The 26,492-nt window shown below is 36.7% G+C and overlaps 1 protein-coding gene across 3 annotated transcripts in view; it reads left to right on the top strand.

The window, feature by feature from the left end:
* Nucleotides 1-2,272: 2,272 nt before the first annotated feature.
* The window catches only part of DACH1 (dachshund family transcription factor 1), a 410,550-nt gene continuing 386,330 nt past the window's right edge, over nt 2,273-26,492 (top strand). For all 3 annotated transcript variants that reach the window (XM_025364252.1, XM_025364251.1, XM_025364250.1), the window contains exon 1: nt 2,273-3,547. In XM_025364252.1, coding sequence (XP_025220037.1) covers nt 2,688-3,547 — 860 coding nt within the window. In that variant the 5' untranslated portion in view covers nt 2,273-2,687. The remainder of the gene's footprint in view (nt 3,548-26,492) is intronic.

Raw genomic sequence — 26,492 nt, 5'->3', positions numbered from 1 at the left:
CTTCTGAGTGGAGCACGTGCTCGAAGGCAAAGGTTTCCCTACAGTAGAAAATTTGGAGTTTGCTTCGAAGCAAGGTGGGATTATGGCTTGGACTGCTATCATTACTTCCTGTCTGTAGCTTCTGAATGTGGCAGGTATTGGGTGAGTGATAGTTTAAGGAAACGTAAAAAATGAGAATGGTAATGGCAGATGCTTGACATTTAATTCCCATTTTTCCATTTGTGGGTCTAGAACTTAATGAAACTATAGTTTAGTCTTTTAAAACCATATCAAAATTTATTAAAGTTAGGCGTAGAATTCCAAAATAAAATTAGCTTTTCAGGGCTTAATACTTTCTTCCTCCCCTCCCCTCATTAACATAGTAATTTGGCATGTCTTAAAAAAGTAATATTTTCTAAAACATGCAAAAACACTTAAGGAAGTGTTTTGATAAATGCGATATATATTGAATTCCTACTTTTAACTGATAACAAATTTGAAGACTAAAACATTAATAAAAAATATTTCTGAATGTATTACAATGCATTGGTTAACCAGGCCAAACAACTGTGTAAACTTTAGTTGTCCTTGCGGAAGTTCATGGACTTTTCTGCAACAATCGATTTTCTGAATTCTTATCTCCCAGGAAAGCCTCCTGATTTAACTGCTATGTCCCAAAAAGTTTAGTAAAATCATACACTAATTAGTCCATAGTGTCATATTTCTATTTATCGGTAGACAGTTCTTGCACTTTTTGACATTACGATTCACAGAGTTCAAAGGCTTAAAATGATAAAGAGAAATGTGATCATTTCAACACCAGAATGGTGAAAATTGTATTATAAAATTTCCCAACACTGTGAACCTACTACTAATAGTTTATTTTAAAAATCTGCCAAATGCTAAAGCATTGCTTCATATCTTATAAACTTAATGAACATGTGTAGACCGGTTCAAAGGCTAACTAATTGAAGATACTTGGAGATATGAGTAGCAAATAGATTTGACCCATTTTCAAATCATATGTTAGTCAAAAAATCCTTGAATAAATATCTCAATGCAACAAGTTAGAAAAAAGAAGAAAAGGAAAGAGGAAGGAAAGGAGGAAGAGAGTCCAGTCTAAACTCAGCCTCATGTTGTTTTAAGCACAGCTACTCGTCTTTACAAGTCAACTAGTGAGCTTTGTTTTTGTTCTTCTCATTATTTACAAAACATATATTTACTGACAAATTGAAAAGGACTTTCCAAAACTACAGCAGCACTTTTCAAACATGAAAAACAAAAAATAACTATTGTGTTGTCCAAAAAACACATTAGCAGCTGGCCTTGGGTCTTAAAGGACATGAGGATAGTTGGTTACTATGTAAGACAGGTGATTTAATTACAGAGTTTTGGGTAAGAAAAGCCTTTTTCCACTTTCTAAATCTTCAAGGATGCCTTAGCTCCTTGGTATCTCTAGGTTTAACAGGTATTTCTGACTGGCTTTTGGGGCTACAGTGAGGTTATTCTAAATCATCCACATCAAGTCAAGCATTTCTTTCCACAACCTATTAGGAAATATGGAATTGAATACCGAGCTTTCCATTATTCTTAAGCGATTTCGGACTGACTTTCTTCTCACCACTTGAAAACTGTCCTGGAATTTTTCACTATCTTTATATAAATAATTTAGTAGAGAAATAAAACAATCATATGCAAAAGAACGTTACGCTTTGCTTACATGTGAATTTTCCTCAAAATAATTTCTGAACAATTATGAAGTGGGGGCTGTGTTTTCATTTCTAGCTCATTGCCAAAACGCGTGGAGATGGATCCTAAATCCTTGAAGGAGAGCTCGGAGCGCTCTGGCTCCTGTTTAAGTTGGCGGGCGATTGTTAAGAAGCTTTGGAAAAAATTACCAGTCGCCGCGAACGAAATGGAATGTGAGACATGCAATCTAACGGTAGTAGTAGAAGAGAAGTAGATGATCTCCCTCTCCTTTTCCGATCGCCACTTCTGTGTCCCTGGCTTTTCCTCTCCGTCCCTCCCACAGTTTCTTTCCGTATCCTCCCCCTCCCCTCCTCCTTTCCTCGCACGCTCCCTTTCCAGTGTCTCGCGCTCTCGGAGTCTCTGCTCCGAGTTCCTGGTTGGATAATTTGGGTTAATACTAGTGAGTGAGGTTTTTGCGGCTTCAAAGGGTATTTCAAGTTTCCGGAGCTCCTCCCCTCTGCACCGTGTGACAACAACAACTCGTCCAGCCGGCAGCCTGCACTTTTCAGCTCATTTTCTCTCTGTCATTCCCCTCTCAATCTTTGATCAATGTACTTGCCAGGGAGAGCCCAAGTCCTTCAAACCTCCTCCTTTTCACCTTCATCCTTAACTTTGTGCTAGACCGGGACCCACACAACAACAGCCGACCCTCCCCCCTTTCCCCCCCAAACCAGCCCTCGATCCCAGCCCCCGGAGAGGACTCGCATTTCGACTTGCGGGACACTTTTGTGCGTTTCTCTCCAGAGCGCCTCTCGTGCTCGCCCCTCCTGCGCTCTCTCTTTATTACCTTCACCTCCTTTTCTCCACCTTCTCTCCCTTTCTCCTTCTCGTTCTCTCCTGGAGTTGTTGTTGTTGCCCCCCTCGCTCCTTCTCCCCCCTTTTTTCCCCTTCCCCTCCCGGGGGTGTGTGGCAACTTTTCCCCTCGCTTCTCCTCCGTCTGTTTCCCCTTATATGTGACCATGGCAGTGCCGGCGGCTTTGATCCCTCCGACCCAGCTGGTCCCCCCTCAACCCCCAATCTCCACGTCTGCTTCCTCCTCTGGCACCACCACCTCCACCTCCTCGGCGACTTCGTCTCCGGCTCCTTCCATCGGACCCCCGGCGTCCTCTGGGCCAACTCTGTTCCGCCCGGAGCCCATTGCTTCGGCGGCGGCGGCGGCCACAGTCACCTCCACCGGCGGCGGCGGCGGCGGCGGTGGCGGCGGCAGCGGAGGCGGCGGCGGCAGCGGTGGCAACGGAGGCGGCGGTGGCGGCGGCGGCGGTGGCAGCAACTGCAACCCCAGCCTGGCGGCCGCGAGCAACGGCAGCGGCGGCGGCGGCGGCGGCGGCAGCGGCATCAGCGCTGGCGGCGGCGTCGCCTCCAGCACCCCCATCAACGCGAACACCGGCAGCAGCAGCAGCAGCAGTAGCAGCAGCAGCAGCAGCAGCAGTAGTAGCAGCAGCAGCAGTAGCAGCAGCAGCTGCGGCCCCCTCCCCGGGAAACCCGTGTACTCAACCCCGTCCCCAGTGGAAAACACCCCCCAGAATAATGAGTGCAAAATGGTGGATCTGAGGGGGGCCAAAGTGGCTTCCTTCACGGTGGAGGGCTGCGAGCTGATCTGCCTGCCCCAGGCTTTCGACCTGTTCCTGAAGCACTTGGTGGGGGGCTTGCACACGGTCTACACCAAGCTGAAGCGGCTGGAGATCACGCCGGTGGTGTGCAATGTGGAACAGGTTCGCATCCTGAGGGGACTGGGCGCCATCCAGCCAGGAGTGAACCGCTGCAAACTCATCTCCAGGAAGGACTTCGAGACCCTCTATAATGACTGCACCAACGCAAGGTGAGTCGCGGGGTATAGCCCCCGCCACCCGGGCCCCTTCCCACCCGCCTGCTCGCCCTGCCCTCGCTCCCTTCCCGGCGCCGCTCGCTCTGCGCGCCCGCGAGCCGCGCGCCCCGGCGAGCGCGGCCCTCTCCTCTCCTGCCAGCCGCGCCCGACCCCTGAGAAGCTGGCACCTCACCCTGCCCAGACCTCGCTCTTCGGCCCGGTCCGCCCCTTGCCCAGTGGGTCCCGGGTATGGGCTGCTGTGGGACGCGGGAAAAGCCGAGCCTCGGGGCGGAGGGGACGAGCCGGAGGAGGAAGGCGTCTTTCCTGGAGCCATAGCCCCCTGCCCCGGGCGCGCGGGCGCCTGGAGACCCCTCTTAGCGCTGCCGTCCGCGTTCGTGCGCTCCCTAGGACCTGGGTTCCACCTCCCGCTTCCCAGCACCGACAGGGCTGATCTGTGGCGCCGAGCGCCGTCCCAGGGGCGGGGGGAGGTCGTGACCTGCTCCGCAGGGCTCGGGGAGCGGGGAGACGCGCTCCGGGTGAGGGGCCCGCTGGGAAAGGCGAGGGAGCTGGCCAGCACCCGAGGAGGGCACTTTGAGGTCGGGAGGGAAATGACCCGCGAGGCTGAGAGACCGGGGCCATCCCGGGGGATGAGCTCCGGGGAGCTGAGCTCCGAAGCCCGGAGGGGAAGCCCGTCGAGGGGAGGGGTCTGTGTGTTCGCGCATGTGTGCGTGTGTCCGCGTGTGAGTGAGTGCGTGTGCAAAGGAAATAAAGGGGTGCGGTGGCCCCGGGGCAGATGCGAGGGCAACCAGCAGGTTTTCTTCGGTAGGGGGAGGTGACCGAGTGCCCAAGACTCAATGGAAGCTGAACTGGAGAGATTAGGAAGGAAAGCCACGAAGCGCGCTCTCTCTCGATCTCTCTCTCTGTCTCTTTCTCTCCAAAGTGTGTTTTCTTTCTTTCTTTCTCTTTTCTTAAAGGTTAGTAGCTTAAGCAGCGAGCAGGTGCACACTTTGCACTGGAATGCTCAGCGGGCCTGATACTCTGTTCCTTGGCTTCCCCAGCCCAAGCAGAGCGCGCGCACGGAGGAGGCGGCGGGACCGGTCCCCAGCCAGACCAGTTTTATGCTAATGAACGCTCAGTGGGGGAGGATCTACCGAGAGGGGGCGGGAGTGGGGCAACTTGTCAGTTTCGGGTTAGAGATGATCATTCCACCCCCTTTCACAGCTCCGCTTTGTCCCCACGGTTCGCCGCAAGGAAGTGCAGAGGCAAAAGTTCAGAGTGGGATTCCGGGAGAAAGAGAATAGGGAAAGTTGAAGACCTGAAGCGGGCACGTGGGAACTGCGCGCAAAATTTGCGCGGAAACTTCGGTACCCTCCAAATAAGTTTGAAGATTGAGAGAAGGAGGGGAGTTGGTGTGTGCCCCCGCAGAGACAGGGAAACTTAGGTGGAAAGGAAGTGTAATAAGGAGACCAGAAGGAAATTGTGTTGAAAAAGCGCTAGCTCTTTTTTCCATGGAGAAAGACTTCTCGCTTAGTGCCCGAGAAGGCTGAGAAAAGAAAAAGATTCGAATTCCAGGCCAGCAAATGTCCTATCCTGACCTAGCCAGAAATTCTTTTCCGTGTTTAGGTACCCTTCGTTCCATGGGACATGGGTGTGTTTGGGCTTTGAACCTTCGACTATTTGGGGGTAAATGCTGTGTGTGTGTGTGTGTGTGTGTGTGTGTGTGTGTGTGTGTGTGTATGCGCGCGCGCCCAAATGTATGGACAGGTGGCAGTAAAGATGGGGGGTAGTGGGGGTTGCGGAAGCAAGATCACTAAATGTCATTTACTCAGATAATTGGAGCTCTTGGTCGTGCAGAATATAAAATATTTGCCCCAAATCTATTTGAATCAGGTCAGAAAAATTGTTCTGGAATTACGAAGAAAGCTAGCTGAAATTTGAAGCTAGTTCAGATATGATAGTTATAAAATTGTCTGCCTATCCAGTAAATTGGTGAATCGCTACTGTTTTTTTTCTCCTTAGTAATCAAACATCTACTCTCCTCGGAATCCTCTTTATGTGTTTCTTACAACACACTAGATACTAGGTAATTAAAGTCCATTTCACATACACATACGTAAACACACAAAATTGCTGGAGAAAACTTCCTTCAGTGACTGCATTATAATAAGTGTTATAATCAGTGTTAAACTTGATTTATCCCCTGAATTTTTGCCTAGATTTTAAGTCCTCACCATGTGGTTGGAGAATATTCTTAAAGTTATTAACTAAATTTTTTTTCAAGTTTTTTTTCCTCCTGAGGTTAACAACAGATCTGGAGTTTAAACTTGCAGAGCCAAGATAAGTCAAATACAGTGGAACTGTTTATCTCTTCACAAATATCTCATCACTACTGTAATTATGTTTCAATCACCTGGCCTTAATAATTTGCAATTACATGTGTTGCTCTAAAACCCTATTTCAAGTTATTTTTAAGTTAAAGGCAGTAAGTTTGTTTATTTAGTATTGAATTTGATCATATGTCAACTAAAAAAAGCTTACTCTAACTTAAATACATGCAATATTGTAGTAATTAACTTGAGAAGGTGTTTAGTTGCAAATACTTACCTTGATTTTCCTAACTCTGCCACTGATTGAAGAAATTGAGAACTTGTAATGGAACTCTCTTTCACCAAATATACTGTTTACCTTATATTATTATTTTTAATGATTATAATAAGCATTATTGTCTTATTTCTTACCTTTGAAAGCTTTGAAATGTTTTGCATCTTGCATTTATAAAATTTTGATTACTTTTTCATTCAAGTCCAGTTTATATCTTTGCTATGAAGAACCTTATTTATTCACCTAGATGTATTGATTTATTTCACTTTGGTTTCTTTTTCCTCTAGCTACTTGACAGGCTAAGGGAGTAATTTATGTAGAGTATAACAGAAGCTGAGCAAGAAGGGAAACTATATAAAAGTACTATATATACACCCATATATGTGTGTATATAATTTATACATGTACATGTTATAATTTATATAAAATGAGAAACATCAAATCTTAGCACTCTCAGCTTTTTACAGAATCTATATCTCTCTCTTAATAGCATGGAATAATAATACCAGGGATTTTGAGGAACCACAATGATGTTACAGAAAAGTAAGGTTCATAAACTTGCTCAAAGTTTCTCAGTAAGTTAGTAGCAAACCTTAGAGTGGATTTAATTTGCTTGGGGCTATTGCATTAGTATGCTATCTATGAAAACTAGAATAAATGTTGAAGCCATCTGTCATTACCACAAGGAGATGAAAAGGAGACTATCACCTGCTAGACAGTAAAGCTAAAAAATAAAGGTCTCAAAACATGAAAGAAACCTAAGGAAATATATTTAAAAGTTGTCAAAGGGCAAAGTCTGTCCTTGATCAGCTTCCTCCAATTATTATTTTAAAACTAAACATTAGTTGCATGAACTTGGCTGTTGCAACAGAGGTCATTTAATTAACTGCTTACCATTAAATAACAACAACAACAAAAGAAAAGTAATTATGTACACGGTCAAATCTCTGTTTGTATGAGTCAGTTCCCTTTTTGTAGATTTGGGTTAGGATTCAATTTTCCATGAATCCAGGTTTTAAAAAAGCGACCCTGTTTTATTATGTTATCTAAAATATTCATTTCTTTTATTATTGAAGATAATTTTGTCTCAGGATCTTTCAAACAAGATTGTGATGTAGGTTCTAAGTAACCCTAGATTTGAGGAGTATTTAACTTAAGTAGATTCCAGTTATTCTTATATATTTTATAGGTGCATATATATATTCACAAACAGAATTCTTTTGTCTTAAAATACCATCCATGGACAAAATATTGAAAGAATTTTATGTTTCCGTAGTAATATATGAATGAAATTGTAGTGTAAGAAGTACAAAATATTTTCCAATTCTTGACTCTATTTTTTTTTTTTTTTTGGTTAGGAGTTTTAATAAAGATGGCAAACCGAACCAGTCTATATTTATTTAACATTTGCCCTGTTGCCTGCTTTTCAGTGACACAGACTTATGCATTGATATAGAAAGTTTAACACAAATATAGATTCACTTCTAACAGATAATTACAATACTTGGCACAGAGAAATTAAAAGAATTGCTTCAAATGAAGAGACTCTGCTTTTGAAGTTTTTGTATTGCAGTAGATTAGTGCTTCCAATAACACCTAATGTCTCATTTTATATCATTTCAAAAGAATAGGGCATAATTAGAAGACTAAAACTTAAATATGAAAGTTTGCTTGATCCCACAACTTATTTCTGTATGCTTTAAAAGTGTTAGCAAATTACACTTTAATAACTAGTATATGAATAAAATATAAGAATATTCTAACCTAGAATTTACCTTGTTAAATCAAATTATACTGCAGGATATAAGTTGTTGAGTTATTTGGATAATCTCTTTCAAACCTGTTGTTTTTCTGGGAGTTAGTCTCTCATAACATCGTAGTTATTTTTGTTAAAAGTGAACATGGTTATGATGATACTTTACTTTCTGAACTCCACATTTAATGCTCTGATGTAAGAAATTTGATTTGCACATATAATATTTTGTTTTGTGAAGCTTCAAACATTATATAAAATAAACTACACGACAGGGTTTTTTCCTCCAGAAAAATTCTGGTATTCACATTTGACACATGATTTTAAAATCTTCATTTTTTTAGTCCAAATGTGCTTTTTTTTTGGATTATTCTACTAAATTTCACTCAAATTTCATGTCAATTACTTGGACAAATATTAGCCACCCTCTTTTTGCCTCACTACATCCCCCAACTCCCTGAGATGTGACACGCTATATTGACTAAAGTCTTGGCAGGATTTGAGCATAAATCACTCTTGTCTTTGGCGATTTACTACGTGTGATTCAATAGCATACGAAAACATAATATGCTTTATTGTTTCTCATTTGATGTTTTGTTTTTAGAATATAAGTAGCAGTTGTAAATTAGCTTAATGTGCAACCAAATAGTTGTTATTTTAAGAACAATTTGTGTTTTAACTATCAATTAGTATTATTTTATCTTTCCAAGTTATTTTACTAAATTGCTTCATACAATTGCTTTTGTCAGTCAAGTAACATACTCATTTAGATTGCATTGTATTAGCAACATAGAAAACAACTATTGCAAAATATAATAGGAAATTAAACTCTCACAGGTTGTAAACTGTCTCCCTTTGAATCCTTGTCTGAAGAAATTAGTTTGAACTATGCCTTCTAAATAGGTACAGGTGAGTCATCTAGATTTCATTAAACATTTTGATTTTAAGGGTTTTGTTACTTGGTTCTTTTAAAAAGTTAAACTTTGTTTGAAATTATCTTTCAAGTATTTCCTTTTCAGCTTGTTCACCAAAAACAACAACAACAAAAAGTCACATCACGTTATATATCTTTAGAATAACAGGAAATGTAAAAATTGATATTATTGGCTTGGGTATTTAAAAATGTAATTAAGATAAAGTTTTATCATTTTATGTTTGAATTGTTATAAAAATAGAATGACCTTAGCATATGTCAGCATGTGCTATTTTCTTACTGAGGTAATGCATTGTGATTGGCCAGTTTGAGAGATGTATATGTGCGTGCGTGCGTGTGTGTGTGTGTGTGTGTGTACACACATGTGTCTAAATACTACATATTACATGTAGTATATTAATAGATGTATATAGTATATGTAGTTTGAATATTCTAGCTAAGAATACAATTATATTTTCAGGCTTTGGGACTGCATTAAGGAGACCCTTCTCTATTATGTTTGTTATGTTCAATAATTAAATTTTTAATGAAGAAAACTATGAATTAAAAGCCCACCTAATGGAGCTCAGATAAGTGTAATAGCAAAGGCTCTGATCTGCACAGATAATGTACATCTCAGGCATAGCGAGGCTATGTGCAAACATTTTGTTCAAATTTCTTGTTTCCATCTTTTCAATTTGCCAAAAATATTTCTAGTAAAAAGTAATTTTTGCTATTGTGGCTGTCTCATAACTAACTTTTATTTGCTGATATTTGCTTTTTAGCAAATGTCACATACAGGAATGACTTCATTAGGATAGTATGTTAGTTTACCAAATTATTGCTTTGGAGAACAAGAATACCAAGGATAAGATATTTATATTTGGCCCACTAATTAGTTATTATTAGATTAACTGATGGATTACTTTATTTGTTATATCTATTTTTTTAGGGCGGTTTCTGAGAATTTGTTAAGAGTGTATCCAGTGTTGCTAGTTTTAGGCAGCTAATAATTATCTTTATATACAAATGTACAAATGGCAATGAAAAGAATTTTCAATCCACTATAAATTAGTTATTAGACAATCAATAAAAAGGTCATTATTTTTCAAATTAATGATACAATTAAAATTAGTTTAATGAATAGCAGATAAATGTCCAATTTAAAAATATATGTCACATCATGTATAATGACCCAAATCACCATTTGACCCAAAGTCAAGGACCTTGAACCAAATGCATTTAAAATGTATTGGTTTATTTGGACATAGATTTCCTTTATAAGAGAAAAGCATTCAAATTCACCCATTAAAAAAAATCATCTTTCATTCTTTCTAAATTGAACACTACATTTGCCAATGACTGCATTGTTTAAAAGGTGTGGTCCTTTTGCTTTCTGATCCAAATTGGCTTGGAATCGATCCAGGATTTCAAGCTGGGATTCTTCTGCACATTTAAATGTATGTGATTTGATTGGAAGTTGTCAAAGACAACTCATTAAACTGGAAATCTCATTATGTCATTGTTTAATTGGTCTTTTTTTGTTGTTATAAGTATATTGAAGTGTCGTAAACTACAAGCACAGCAACACACTGAATAGCCAGTTACTTATTTAAAAAGTTTTAGAGAATGGTGATTGATACTGAGAGAGACACACAGAGAGAGAGAGAGAGAGACAGAGAGAGAGGCAGAGAGAGACAGAGAGAGAGAGTACTTAACTGAAGCATCTATAACAATGTATTATATAGGTTGAATACAATACCTGGAATACATTACATTTTTCTAGCAGGAAGTCAAAGTGAAATAAGCCAGGCACAGAAAGACAAATACTGCATGATATCACTTACATGTGGAATTTTAAAAAGTTGAACTCATAGATCCAGAGAGTAGAATGGTGGTTACCAGGGGCTGGAGAGCTGTTGGTCTAAGGTTACAAAATTTCAGTTAGATAGGGAGAAAAATTTGTACAACGTGGTGATTATATTTTCTATGGTTTGAAAAATATAAATAAATATACTTTGATTTGTCTGTAAGTAGATCTTTAAGAATCCTGCAGTGGATTTTGAAAATAGCCTATATCTTTGACAAAAAAAAAAATATGGATATACTTTTAAAGCATGATTTTCATGAAGCAAATACTGCAATAAGCCACATAGTATATTGGTTGATGTTGATTGGTAACATTGAATAATTGAGAAATGTTTTTGTTTCCTTAGCATATATGAATGGTATATGAGTGGTATATGAGTGGTAAACATGAAGTATTAAAAAGTCACAGTGTTAAATGATCTTTGAATTTGTATGGTATCGAATGTTTCTAAATAATTAGATTGCCTTTCCAGTTACAACAGGAAAAAAATAACCTTATTTTTCTTCAAGGGCAAACAAAATATATCTTAAGAAAGAAAGTGTGCTAGTTGAAAGGGAGATATTTTATGGAAGCATATAGAAGCATTTGCAGTAAATACTTACTAATTCCATTTAAGGGACACTGGTCATTTCTTAAGTAAAGGCAATGAAAATAAATCTCTAGAATATATTAACTAAGAAATACTGTATTACATTCACTTATCAGGCAGATGGAGTATTTTGTTAAAATCTGAAACTGTATCCTGATATTTTATTAATAGCAACAGTAAATGGGCTGTTATATTCATAGTGTTATATTTTAAAAACATATTGTTTATATATGAACAAAGTAAATCACTTAAGTTATACCAAATCTTTGAACCCATCATAGTTCTGCTAAAATATACTGATGCATTCAACAGTATTACTTTCCATTTTATGTTTCAAATTTAGGATTTTTATTTAACTTGATTCTTCAAAATGATATTATCTTCTTGAGTTAGGCACTTACAGTTATTTAACTATTAACTTACAGTTAAATAGTGCCTTTTGATTTTAAAAGAGTACACTGGAACACTTTCATTTTTCATATTACCTGTCACACATTTTATATGAGGATGGATGTTCTTGTGTGTGCAACAAGTGTAAAATTTTTATCAGTAATTTAGAGAACCCTGTGGTGGATTTTTTTTATATGTATTAGCATTAGCTCATTTGTACTCTATAATTATGCTTTAAATAATTGTCATACATTTGGTAGAAAAGCCTTTACATACATGTATATATGTTGTGTAGGAATACATTCACACAGACACATGCAAACATACATACACACCTGTAGGATATAAGGCCACAGGACAAATAACTTAGGAAATTACAGTTGGCTTTAATTTTACCTTTTTGTAATTCATAAAAACATGAAACAATACATGAAAAAAGAGTTCCTATTTTACTGAATTACAACAGAAAAAATAGAATTAATTTTAGAGTTAAAGAAGTAGTTTATACTTAAATATTTTAAATATTTAATATTTAAGGCTATATGGTTCTTAGGGCAGTGATTAAAAACATAGCTTAATTTTCCTAAACCTTTTTTATGATAATGTACTTTAAATTATCTGTTTAAAAATATATGTATAATAATTATTTTATTTGTATAAATTAGATATTAAATGATTGAGTATTAGAATCTGTACATTATTAAATGACCCTAAATGTGCTTGATGCCCTTGGTCTATTTCTTTTATTGGTTTATTTCATTGCTTCTTGCACTTAGAGCAAGCATATCCTTTAGAATCAGTGAATAAATGATAGGAAAACAATTTCATAACATAAAGGAAAAGAGACTCTTCTAAAAGCTTTGCCATCAATGAAATGAGTTAGGAATGAGGTCAGTGCGTTAATCTGCAGGTCTACATAAGGAGATGTGTATTACCACTTCTTGCAGTGGACTATAATTGTCTTTGAAAACACCTAGTAAAGATCCAGTTAAATTGAAATAAATTACTTTCTCAATAATTCCATGGCATATGTCAAGTCATTACGTCATCGGTAAGAGTGCAAGCATGCATACATTTTTTGCAATGTAGAAAGATGCTTATAAAACAGTGATGACTTAAAAGTTTCTGCTTCATCTAAAGCTTATGGAATTAAAAAAACTTTGTAAAAATATAAAACCTTGTACACAGTATTTGGTAAAAAGTTCATCTTTGCATTTAGATATTTACATAAATACAAATATTTCACATTACTTTTTGCATCTTCTGGTAGGAAAAAGTATAAGTAAGTAAAATAGTTTCAAAATATTTTATGATTGTCATTTCTGACACCTTTATTCTTACCCTCTAAGAATGCTCTGATAAGTTTATACTGTAATCAAAGATGAATATATGTCTGCAGTTCACTGATTGTTTTCTTATACACTGTTGACAGTATGGTACATGCAGATTTGAACTTGTAGCCAGGAACAGTGCTTCCATGCTTCAAATTGCCAAAAGATCCCCAGGGACAGAAAGTTGACCTGCTTTTATGAAACTATAGAATTACATTTATACAAGTTACCCCATGGGAAAGGAATGAACTGATCTCAATTCAAACCTTAATATTGGAGCCTTCTGGGTCAAATTTGATTTTTCTTTCTGTTAACACCTGTTTGGCTACCATATTTAGTACCTTGATATTCTTAGGAAATTAAAAAAATATTATTCATCAGTGATACTTCACAGTTCAGCCAAAGTGCCATCAAAATTTTGCAGCTATTTAAGTTTTCTCATGCTATTAAAATGTTACTTTTTAAAGCAAAATTCTTCCTTTTATGTATACGTTCTAGATTTAAGGAGTTTAAACAGAAATTTAATTAGATATATAAACAATTATTTTGTACTTTTTAATCAATTTCTTTTTACTAATGAGTCAGTCCAAGTAGGAGAAGAAACTTTTTCAGGACATTTTCCTAGTTATAACATTTCCAAATAAGGATTTTTCTAGGAATATATTTAATTTTTCTTACAGTCACATTTTAAATGGTTATGTACCTAATTTTGCTTTTAGTTGGACCATCTGACAGGGTTTCCAGAATGCTGCTTTTGCTACTACTAATAATAAATGAAGGTGGTCACTGATAAACTGGATGCATAAAAGATATTTTTATTTTAGCTGGATTCACTTTACTTATGTGAAATGGGCCTAAGTTGGACAACTGAAGTTAACAGTTTGTTCCAAATAAAGAAGAATTTAGGTGTGTAGTAGTTTGCTTAATTTCTGGACTATGCTATGTCATATAAGTGCAAATGGATAACTAATATAAATGGGTGAGGTCATAGCATCTCTACTTGTTTGACAGTATTAAATGACTACCATTAGATTATAGAATCAAGACCTACTTCTCCATATAGAATGACTTGTTCTCAATGTTATATACACAAAAAACATCTTATAGATGGTAAGGCAACACATGTATATGCTGTTACAATTATGATGTTTAAATAATTCCATCATTGGGTTTTGAAATTGAGGTGAGCAAATTCCTTTTCAAATTAAAAATTAAAAATAATTCCAAAGACTTTTTACTTTTTTCTCACTTGACATTGAATAAACCCTTTGGATAAGTGGTTATTGGTTATTTCCCAATCAGAACCAAACATAAAAGTCCCTAATAATAATTATACTAAATCAATTCTTGGAATAGAGGAAACATATTAAAATTGCCGATGGAAGGTATACCACTTTCCTTACTATCATAAGTCATGATCATCTAGGAAAAACTCTTTGGAGTTTTAAACATGCATTGTTTATTCTTTTTCTGTTGGCTGCTAAGTGTCAAGAAAACCCACAAACACTTATTTTCACTGTAAATTAACATTTTTTCTGCCTTGACCTTATACTTACCATTTCAATGAAGATGAAAAATCATATCAGTTCTTTGGGTGTTTCCTAGTATCACTTGATGCCATATTTACAAAATACCAATATTTAATTATATACCTAATTTCATTTAAAAGTTTACCCCAAGTAGTTTCATGGTGATTTAACATGGCTATTGTACTCCACTCTCTCTGTGATGGAAGGAAGGAAAGTAGGTAGATCATAAGATCATTATGCTGGTCTTAGAAATAATCTATTTCAGAAAAGGCAGCCTAATCTGACTTTTGTAATGGTGATGATATGAAGTTTCTATGACCTTTTTTGTCTTTCAGAGGCACTTTCTAGCTCTCTTTCCAATAATGATTGATGTTACACACCACATGAACTGGAAATAAAGACACGTTAAAAACTTTTGCTATAAAATGCATGAGAGGAGAGGGGAGGTTTTATTTTGTAGCCAATCCTCTGAAAGTAGAGTAATCCTTATTACTGCACAGAATTGTACACAATACTCAAAATAGGAAGCTTTTAGACACCAAACTGAATTTCATCTTTTTGAATACTCTTATCATCCAAATTATCCTCATAACCCACCTTTATTTTTTTTGAAACTCTAGTGAAATTGTGCATGAAATAGAAACATTTTACCATGAAATTTACCTATAAACATCTAGCCAAAAACAGACCAAAATCTGGATTTTTGAGCTATTGATATTTAGAACAGACCTCTTAAATTCAAATTTGTGAAATATAATACAATTGTATTTAATTACAGTATTTTATTCCATGCTTAGGAAATAAAATTAAAATGGCATATTTGATCTGGAGTAAACTTTTTGCTCTTTTTTTTTTGGAGAGTGGGTTAAATAAGGGCCCATGACAGGAATGCTGTTTGTTTTTCACAAAAGTTGTTTGTGATTTCAGGTACCCTTGGGAAATCTCTTGATCAGTTTCACATCTGTTCCTGTCAAAGTGGGTGCTAAGATACCGGTCACCCAGCAACCATGTCCAAGAGGGAATTGGGCCGATAATAACTTCAAAAAGGAATGACAGATGCTAGATTAGGATGAAAGACAAAACGCATGAAAAATGAGCTTGTTAGAATCAAAAATTTGTTCAAGCACCTTTATGCAAATTAAATGAATATTGAATATTTGCATGCAGTAATTTCTACTTTTTCATTTGATTGAAAAGAAAAGAATAGTGCATTTAAACTCACAAATGTGACTTCTTTCTTTTGTAGTAATTAACATACAAAGCAGAATCTCTTTTTAAAAAATCAGATTAGCCACCTGGGTTCTTAGAGCTCCACTAAGTATATTACAATGTTTTTCTTACGAAAATGGTACTTTTAAAGAGGACTTGGTTTATCTAATTTTTAAATAATAAACAGTGCCATGTGCATTAAGATTATTTTAGATGAATATAAATCCATTTCTTGAGAAAGCCTTTCCAAAGTAACCTTATCCTGTTGTCCTTGAAATTGGTTAATGTACATTAATAAAAGATCACTCAAGATGAGTTCACACCAAAAGCACAGGCTTCTCATTGACTGGTTAAATAACAATGCATTAAAGTAAAGCAGAGTGGTGTGCCCTAAAAGAAAGTAGGCAGAAAGATCTCTTCAAAATTTAAGATGCTCTTTGATACATTACCAGTTTTTCTATTGAACTGTTCAAATACTAATCAGAATTTAGAAGAGCCTGATAAAATGTAGTGATTGAGAGAGGTTTCTGAGTCTTGGTTTAGCAATGTCTAATGTGGTCACGTAGAGAAATTGATTTTCTTCAGAAATTAATTAATTTTTCATATCGCCCTAAGCTGCAGTTAAAAAGAGTGCATACTTGTCTGTTTTTTCCAGAAATATTGCCTAATCATATTAATACCATTGCCCCAAGGATGAAAAGATAATTGTACAAATGCATTTGGAAATATGTATCACTGAGTATTTATGATTAAATTATGCAAATGACCCAGCTCTCATCCTTTCCAGACCCAGATTGTCTAATTAGGATTGATATGCTGAATAGATGTTCCAGAATTTGAATACAAGCATGTCCAAGGAGCAGAAAATTGGAAATGACAAGGCTGAAATCCAAAGAAAAGTGTCTTTCGTTTCTATACTTTGTTAATGTGCTGTTAGCAGTTGAGGGTTTTTTCCCTCCCTTTGGCTATTTTGTGACTCATATGTCCTTATTACAAACAAGTATGCAAAACGAATTGAACTTTAGCCAATAGCATTTTATTTGTATTTGGTGCTTATTTAAAAATAATCTCTTGGTCATTCAAAGGGAACATCACTATTCCTTTGCTCCAAACAATGTAAACTTACCCTTAATTGGGTGGCTTTTTAAAAAAACTTCCTCTGAATTAGGATCATAGCTTTATTTCAAAGCTAGTTCTCTAAACTTAATGATGTACCAGGACAGTATTTTCTAAGGATATGTTTCTTGAATCTATAGTTCATTTGTTCATTCATTCACTTAAATGCTTGTCTTCTTGTAGTTGGAGAACACTGTTTAAGCAACAGTTCTGATTAGGAAAAAAAAAAAAAAAAAAAAAAAGCAGCACTTTAAATGTAACAATGTTTGAATTTGAGATCCTCAGCAGGCTTTCTCCCTCATTGATTACACTCATTCATCTCAGATGGAGGGGTGGTCGCGAAGAGCAAGGAAGGGACTGAACTGTCAGGACTCCAGCCTTTGTTAAGCAGCGGGTAGTCACTGCCTCTGAACTCGGCTGGCTCCTGCTTCCCATCTGCAGGATGATGGATTGCTATGTTTAATACATTTCAGCTTTTGTCTGTCATAGTGTGGACAGACAGTACTATCAGTGATTTCAACAGTGATTAGAAAACCGTTTCAAACCACTCCTATTGGCCAGACAGCTTCCAGGAATGTTTGATGAAACATACTCATTGGTACTCTCGCCATGTAAATGTGTAGTTTAACTAGGCGGAGATTGTACACTCACTGTTTAAATGGCTGCAGTAGCCCACTGAGAATGACTAGACTACATATCAATTTTTAAACAAAATGCACAAGACAATTTTAAGAATCTTTGGGGTCTCAAACTAAAAATTCATCCCAAGTAGTCCCAAGTTTCAGATGAGTTTGTATTCTTTATATAGTAACAACATGTGCTTGATGGCAGGACTGTATTCCATAGACTATGATTTCAGTTGTTGCTATACTCATCAGTATTGAGCTATCTAGCGATATTGGGGTGGTGGTTAGAATGTGAGGACTACGTGAAAGCAGTAAGACATGACTTGGCATATGCTATGCTGGGATTTGCTGAGCTCTGGGGGCTTTGTGGTTCACAAGTCCAAAGGGTGAATGATTTCAACAACAAGAAGGCCACTATATACCAGCTCAGTATTCTCCCTGGAGTGTCTTATTCTATTTATAAAACTGCTGCTAAGAAAATACAATTAACTAAAGGAAAAGAAACTATTCTTTTAAGCCATTAAGAATATAGGCAAAGTTTTATTTCAAGAATGGGACATAATAAATAAATCAAAATGGCCAATAACATCATTATTTACTAGTTATAATGTAATATACTAATTGTAATGTAAATTATAAGGTAAACTATAAAATGTATTTAAACATGAAGTTTTAACTGTAGCAGTAAATAGGTAATTATTAAAATAGTAATCCAACCAAAGTTTTGAAACAAAAACCTAAATCAGGAGAAGCTACTTGCCTTTGATTAGTTTCTATTAAGAAGAAGGTTAAAGAAAAAGTTTATGTGGTCAACAGCAAATGTCTGATGAGAATAATAACTTCAGATCTTAGATTATATTTCCTCTTACTGATGTTCTGACACTGAAAAATGTTCACCTGTAATCCTTTCAGTAAAGATTTCTGGTCTTGAATATGTGATTGTAAGCATACTCATGGATGTACGTATCACAGCACAAATGTGCACATACACACGTTGCATTTCTTTTGAACCAGTACAATAGCTAAAGCTTTTGTCATTTGACATTGCTTATTTTGTAATAAGGATAGGTTGTATTGTACCTCCTGAAAGAGTTATAAAAATATTCACATATTTTACAAATTGTCTTGTTCATTGTTGCATTTTAAAGTTATTGAAATAGTGCTCAGCTTAAAAGTTGCGCATTCATTCAGCATATTCCAAAGCATTCATCAGAGTAACTCAAAGACAGTGGCCATATGTACTTTTGTATAGAAATTATATAACTGGGCTTAAGTAAATCTGAATTTTTAAATCCAAACTTTTCACAATTTATATAGCACATATATAGTGAATTAATGTATTACTCCTCAACATTTTTGTACTGAATAATCACGTGTGGTTTTTAAACTGTTAATAGTAGAATATTAAGTAGTCTCTTACTGACTTTATTGTTGTGCAGCGAGGGTGGGCAGGGAAGTGGCAAAGTGTTCATTCTTTTAGAGACGGATACGGTATAGAAGGAAGCTATTAGCAGGTCACATCTCTCAAAATAACTGTTGGGAGGGAGGAATCTTCTATCAAGTCAAAGGGAAATGCGTAGCTTAGGCTACTGGAGTTAAGGTTCCTGGCCTTGCACTCCTAGTGGAAGGTTGCATGGAAGAGCCCGAAGGTGTTGAGTAGTACTCTGTTTTAAAGTAGAGTTATCTCATGAAATGAACATAAATTACTCTGTTACATTCCTTCTCTAACTATTTGTTAACAAATTTTAAGGAGATAGCTAGTAATCAGTAGGGACTTAGGGTATCTTGGCTGGGAGATAAACTTTAACAAGAGGAAGGAGCATTTGTACCAAATGTACTGATGTATACCTATGAGAGCTATAGATCCTTCCCCAACATATTATAGGAAATATAAGTGCTTGGCAAATTCAAATGTATATTTTGTCTACAGATGGACCTGTTTAGGCTGTTCAACTGGATCTTGTGCAACATTAGGAGTGTAAGCGTATGTATACATTTGTGTGTACATATGTCTGGATGTACACTGTAGGTTGCCAACTCTTGTTATACACATTGTTAGTCTTATGTTTAGTTAGGCACCATAATTACAAAGTAATACAAGTCATTTGTCTTACTGCAGTTAAATAAAGAAAAAATATCTGCTAGAAACTAAATGAATGAGTTTCTCATGAAGCTAAATGAATGAGTTTGATACCTGGAAATGTTTCAGAGTGGAAGAATATTAGAAACTTCTCTGATCTGCTTTCTCCGTCTCTAGTACAGTGGCTTCCGCATGTGTGCACAGCAGCTCTGGTCTTAGTGTCTAGCTATTAGTATTTAGTAGATCCATAGATGGGGGAGAAATAAGAAGTCAGGCCAGCAGGTTCAACTTCTATTTCTCAGTAGCTTCCTATAATGATTCCACCTCTAATGAGGTGAGTTACTACTGCATGAAAAAGGAGAAAAAAGGGTTTTGGCCATCTTAGCTAATAAATCACATTGACTGCCTGGCTGATCAGATCAATTGTGCATAAATCAGTGCTTTACAGTCTTTTTTTTGTTTGTTTGTTTTTTTGAGAGGAGTCTCGCTGTGTCGCCCGGGCTGGAGTGCAGTGGCGCAATCTTGGCTCACGGCAAGCTCCACCTCCCGGGTTCAGGCCATTCTCCCGCCTCAGCCTCCCGTGTAGCTGGTACTAAAGGCGCCCGCCACTGCACCCGGCTAATTTTTTGTATTCTTAGTAGAGACGGGGTTTCACCGTGTTAGCCAGGATGGTCTCGATCTCCTGACTTCCTGATCCGCCCGTCTCGGCCTCCCAAAGTGCTGGGATTACAGGCGTGAGCTACTGCGCCCGGCCTAAAGAGTCTTAAAGTAAGATTCTACCAAGACCAATCGATCCACAGGCTTGTGTAAGGGCAGGTCTCTTGCCCATAGCAAACTATACAGGAGTTCACAGTATTGAGATTGTTATATGCTGTCAAATGTTGAAATGAATGTTTCGGATCTGACGGTGTGTAAAATAGTTGTGACTGTCAATTGAAATATTTTCATCTCCTCCAGTTCACACTTGTTACTTAAGGTAGCAAGAAAATTTAATTATCAATACATATACAAAAACTCAGTTTTTAAAGCATTAGCAACAAGTATAATTTTTAGGAAATGTTTCCCACAAAAATATCATTATGTTATTTCAAAAGAAATTGTCATTAATATCCAAGGGAAGTATTTTATTATCACAATACCTCTAGATTTTAGATTAACTAATGTATAGACACCGTAGAGTCATAAGAAGAGTCAGGAAACTTGATTTTAGGTTCCAAGTATGTGAATTGCCTGGGTGAGAGATGTTGGATTAGTCAAACTGAAACTCCAGATTCTCAAATATAAAGTGGGCATAATGCTGATAAGTTTTCTCCTGATTTCAAAAGGTTGTGAAGGTAGGAATGCGATTAGTTATCTGAAAGTACTGCAGAAATTTTAAGGTGTGTTTCAAGAGTTGTCATCTGGGCCAGGTGAGGTACCTCACACCTGTAATCTCAGCATTTTGGGATTACAGACCAGTTGTAATCCCAGCATTTTGGGATTACAGACCATCCTTGGCAACATAGTGAGACCCCCCGACATCTGTACAAAAGAAATTTTTTTTTAATTAGCCAGGCTACTTGGGAGGCTGAGACAAGAGGATTGCTTGAGCCTGGGAGGTTGAGGCTCTGCAGTGAGCTGTGATAATGCCACCGCACTCCAGTCTGGGTGACAGAGTGAGACTGTGTTTACAAAAAAAAAAAAAAAAAAAAAGTTGTTTTCTGTTTAGAATTCTCAACTGAATTTTTAAAACTCTCTTACCAGAAGAGCTTACAAAGCATGAAGAAAAATCTATTTTTGTTCTTGCTATCACAATTTGCTTTTCTTTCTAAGGAAATACCAATTAAACTGTAATAATTTAAAAGAAGTTGTGAACTCTAAAAAATTACAAGGTCCTTATATACATATAACATTTATTAAAATTTTATTAATTTTAACTTTCAAAGAAAATTTGAATGATAGATTAACATGGTTAAATTTTTGAGAAGCAAGATAAGACAAACATAGTCATAGCATATGTAAAAGAAATATCATTTTGGGGGGATAATGGCTTCAATATCTATAGTAACTGTCATGCAATTCTCTGTGAAAACAGGAGATTCTATAGAAGATTATAGTGGGTATTGTCAAATCTTTGATTTCTTTTTAAGTAGGCTAGAGCATTCTAGGATGGCTAAGTCTCCAGAATTTTCTTAAACTAAATGCAAAATTTATAATTATTCTGTAACAAGTGTCTCCGAACACAGTGATTTTGAGACATGTGACCAAGCATCTCGAGATCCCCTAAATGATTATCTTCTGTAGTCTCCCATTTTGAAAATAAATTTGAGATAGGCATTCAACCATTTAACAAAAACTTGGTGCCTGTCCAATATTTTGTGAACTCATCAGTATAATATAATATTACCTATATCAGAATACTATTGTTCTTCCTTTGTCAGTTATTTATTGCAGTGTCTTATGTTAACACACATTGTTTCCCCCTTATTATATTGTGAAATGTAGTAGGTTGTTAAAATCAGATCTAATTGATTTTCTCCAGGGCATATGGCTACAGAAGCATCTCATGTCTAAAATTCACCACAGGAAGAGAAATTCAGGTGGATTTCTTTTGTTGCATTTTCACTTATGTATTAAAAAATGTAAGCTGTTTTTTGATCACTGTTAAAATTTTAAAATGCTGTTATATACTTGCTGGTAGAAGATGATATCACGATTTTTCAAAGTCATAAATAGACTTTATAACTTGAATGAATTCAGTTTCTCGTAACTAAGAGTTACTTCCTTGGGATTATTGTGGTGTATAGTTTTGTATCTATTTGTGCTAAAACCCTCAGATACTTTCTAGCACATAGTAGGCACTCATTATAAATGCAATAGACTCATAAGAATTTTGTTTGCATATTATCGAATTACTTGCAAATGTTCTTATGAAATTCATAATTTGGGGCATTTTGATTATGACCAAGAAATTAAAATAGGAATGCAAATACATATATTTTAGATTTTTATATGAAATAAAAACAAACAAATGAAAATATACATAACACTAGTTCTTAGGTATATTATAAGATATCTAATTCCTGGATGCTTCCCATATGCTTATGGTAGTTTAAGCATAAACATATAGACTTCATATATGTATATACTCATATGATTTTATAGTGTTGAGGTTTTATCTTTACCTTTATTATTATTAATTAAGGTTTGTCTATCAGATTAGTTATGAAAGGTCACCAAATGCATCATTTTTGAAGTATCTAAACATTTAAATTGAGTGGTCAGACCAAAACTAAGACTATATGTATTTGCAGTTTGATAATTACATGCTACTATTTTTAGTGTTTAGTATTTGATAGGGATCATATTAAGTGTTTAGGTATGTGGTCACCTTCTCTCCCAGTGACAGCTATCAGAAATAGGTTCTAACTATTACTTTTAAAGATGAGGGCACTAAAGATCAGAGCAGTTAGTTTACTTGCTTAAGGTTTCAGGGCTAGTACCTGACAAGTAGAGGTAATAGAACCCAATAAATCTCATTCTGAAACTTTTATTTCCTATTATATTGTCCTATTCAAATAGTACTTAACCAAAGGCTATTATCTATCAATCAATCAATCAATCAATCAATCATCTACCTACCTACCTATGGAAGAGTCTGGCCCTGTCACTCAGGCTGAGTGCAGTGGCGCGATCTCGGCTCACTGCCACATCCACCTCCTGGCTTCAAGTGATTCTCGGGCCTCAGCCTCCTGAGTAGCTGGGATTACAGGTGCGCGTCACCGCTACCGGCTTATTTTTCTAATTTTAGTAGAGACGGGATTTCACCATGTTGGGCAGGCTGCTCTCTGGACTCCTGACCTCAAGTGATCCACCGGCCTCAGCTTCCCAAAGTGGTGGGATTACAGGCGTGAAGCACCACACCCGGCCGATTTGATAAATAGACTTTGATTTATTTACTTTTCGTTAGTCTAAATCTTTGAGGGGTACAGCATCACATGGATTCTGTGTCCAATGGCCTTAGCAGGAAGATTGCTTTGGAATTTAGCATGAACCATGCCACTGTTTCCGTGCGCCTCAGTGAATCTTCCTCAGATGACTCTGGTTTGGTTTGGTTTGCTGCCAGGAGTCACTGTGCTGTTCTTTGCTTTGTGTACTTAAGCACATCTCTTGCCCAAATACAATTCAGTTTCTTCTTGGGCATAAACACCTGCAATTTTGAGAAGAATGAGCTCCCTTTGGATCTGGAGACCCACTCCGCTTATAGCCAGCAAAAACATGGCCTTCGACCACGGCCTTCCAGACATACTTTCTTTTAGAAATCCTGTTCCCAGTAGGCCCCGTAGGCTCCAAGATGGCGGGAAAAGACTGAAAAATGTTAACGAGTTCGTTATCAGCATAGGGACGCTTATCACACAACAAACAGTACAGATAAGGTCATAATTTGCTTATAAGATAAAATTTAAAATTGTAGTGTTAATTTATTAATCTTATTTATATCTTTAGATCAGTGGTCCTCAGTGGGGAGAAGGTAATACATAAGGATACTGGATTATTGTCTATTATAATTCCAGTCCTTTCTTGACAAATTCGAGTTCACGCTCCATACTTATTTCACAATTCCATCTCCATAATACTGTCAGAGTTAGCTATTTTGATTATGGTTTGTATATAATTCCCTATTCATTTAAATGGGTTGTTTTCAATAGCTTAAAAACCATTTAACCAGACATATAATTGGGGTTTAAACATTATTTTATGGTAAATAAAGACTACTGTAGGCAGTTTGTAATAAAGTTTCTTTCCAGTTTTTAGACTGATATGTAACTACGGCAAGTTTGGGAGTAGGGACTTTTTCTTCACATGCTGTCATCTAGAATCAGCTTCATCATCCCATGTCAATGACCCACTTGTATAAGTTCTTCCATCCAGTTAGTTTGCCATTTTTTGATGTCTTTAGGTTATTATTATTTATTTTCACAGCCAAAAGGTATTATAGTTTGGTACTTGGCATCCTCATATTGCACATGAATAACTTATCATATTGGCACACTTTCATGATGTGCAAATTCCTTGGTGGGGTAATTCTTAACCTTGCCCATCTGTGTTTATTCACTTTATTTATAGTAACATTTTTAGAAAATTGACATATAACAATTGCACATATTTATGGGGTACATAATGATGTTTTGATACATGTGATCAGGGTAATTACCATATCCATCATCTCAAACATTTATTTCTTGATGTTGGGAACATTAATCTTCCTTCTAGCTATTTGAAACTATATCCCATATTATTAACTATACGTACCCTATAGTGCTATGGAACACTAGAACTGACTCCTCTTATTTAACTGTAATTTTGTGTCCTTTGACAAATCTCTTCCTCTTCCCTCCTTTCTCCTGCCCTTCCCAGCCTTCAGTATCCACTGTTCTACTGTTTTACTTCTGTGACATCAACTTTTTGAAGCTTCCACATGAGTGAGAACATGTAGTGTTTACCTTTCTCTTTCTGTCTTACTACATTTAACATAATATACTCCAGTTCTATCCATGCTGCCTTGAATGAGAGGATTTCATTCTTTTTTATGGTTGAATATTGTTCCACATTTTCTTTAATCAAGTGTGGGTAGTAACAGTTTTTCACCAGGTTAGTTATTATATGGGGAAAGTGATGGAAGTCTTGTTAAGGTAAGGCGTTAACGGTGGTATAGCTAAATTTTGTGTTTTTTCTGTTATTTCTGTTAATGTGTAGTGTCTCATCAATGTCATGTCAAAGTCTTGAATCACAAAAGATCATGTATAAATGATATATTGCATCAATTAAAAACAAAAAAGTATTATTTCTTACTCATTTAGGAGAAGAGGTACAGTATTTCTATATAATATGTAGCAATGACTCCCCTCTTTTTAATGGTGGTTTGTTGAATTACATCAACTGTATGTTGGAAAGGTGGGCTACATCCTGATGTTCCTAATTTTTTTTGCTTCTACTCATGATTGAACCTATTGGTGGATGACTAAATGCATGGATTCATTGCCAACTCCTGCCTTGCTTGCCTGTCTAGGATTACCTGTACTATTTATGCATAACCTTATGTCATTTCAAACTAACAGTATTTTGTGAAACTAACTAAATTCATGGAAACCTCAGTAGTTGAGCCTTAAAACCATAATTTTAAGCATACCAGAATCACTCAGTTCTAAATTCTATTAATGGATGCTCTTGGAAGTCTCAAATCTTTACTTTTTCTTTCGTCACTTTTAGTGCTAAGATTCAGGCGAGGGGCCCTTCTGTGGGAAAATAAGGATATGCTGAAGGAAGTAGTGCCATTTTCATTTCCTCTAGGGACTTCTGTCTTAATGGGCTGGCTTTGTCCTTTTTCTCCTATGCAGTTTGATTCTTTGCATTTATGACTTCCCTAGGGCAATAATTTGCAATGCTTTGCAAATAGTATGCTCATTTAAATATTGATAAGGAATAAATGTTCCTAGTTTAAGCAATAGGCAAAGCTGCCTGTAACCGGCACCATAAACATATCCTCCTAAATGACCCTGATACAATGCATGGTTTGCGCACTTTCCTTTGGTTCAATGTACATCAAAGAGTGTTGCACGTGGAGCTTGGTATATAATACATTTGAAGTGAACTTTCAGCCTCCCTTGCATGTGTTTAATAAACCAGAAAAGCTTTTTGAAGAATTGTAAACTTCAGTCTAGTATGGAAAATTTGGAACATAGAGTACTATCATTTTTCAAAATCCAATAGAATCCTAGAAGCATCAGTACTATGCTTTAAATAACATTCATGATTGGGCACAGTGGCTCACACCTGTAATCCCAGCATTTTGGAAGGTTGAGGTGCACAGATTGTTTGAGCCCTGGAGTTCAAGACCAGTCTAAGCAACATAGTGAAGCCCTGTCTCTATAAAATACAAAAATACAAAAAAAAAAAAAAAAAAAAAAAAAAAA

This window comes from Theropithecus gelada, chromosome 17 (genome assembly GCF_003255815.1).
Source record: "Theropithecus gelada isolate Dixy chromosome 17, Tgel_1.0, whole genome shotgun sequence".
Classification (NCBI taxonomy): domain Eukaryota; kingdom Metazoa; phylum Chordata; class Mammalia; order Primates; family Cercopithecidae; genus Theropithecus; species Theropithecus gelada.
The sequence above is the reverse complement of the archived record's forward strand: the minus strand, read 5'-3'. Positions and strand labels throughout refer to the sequence as shown.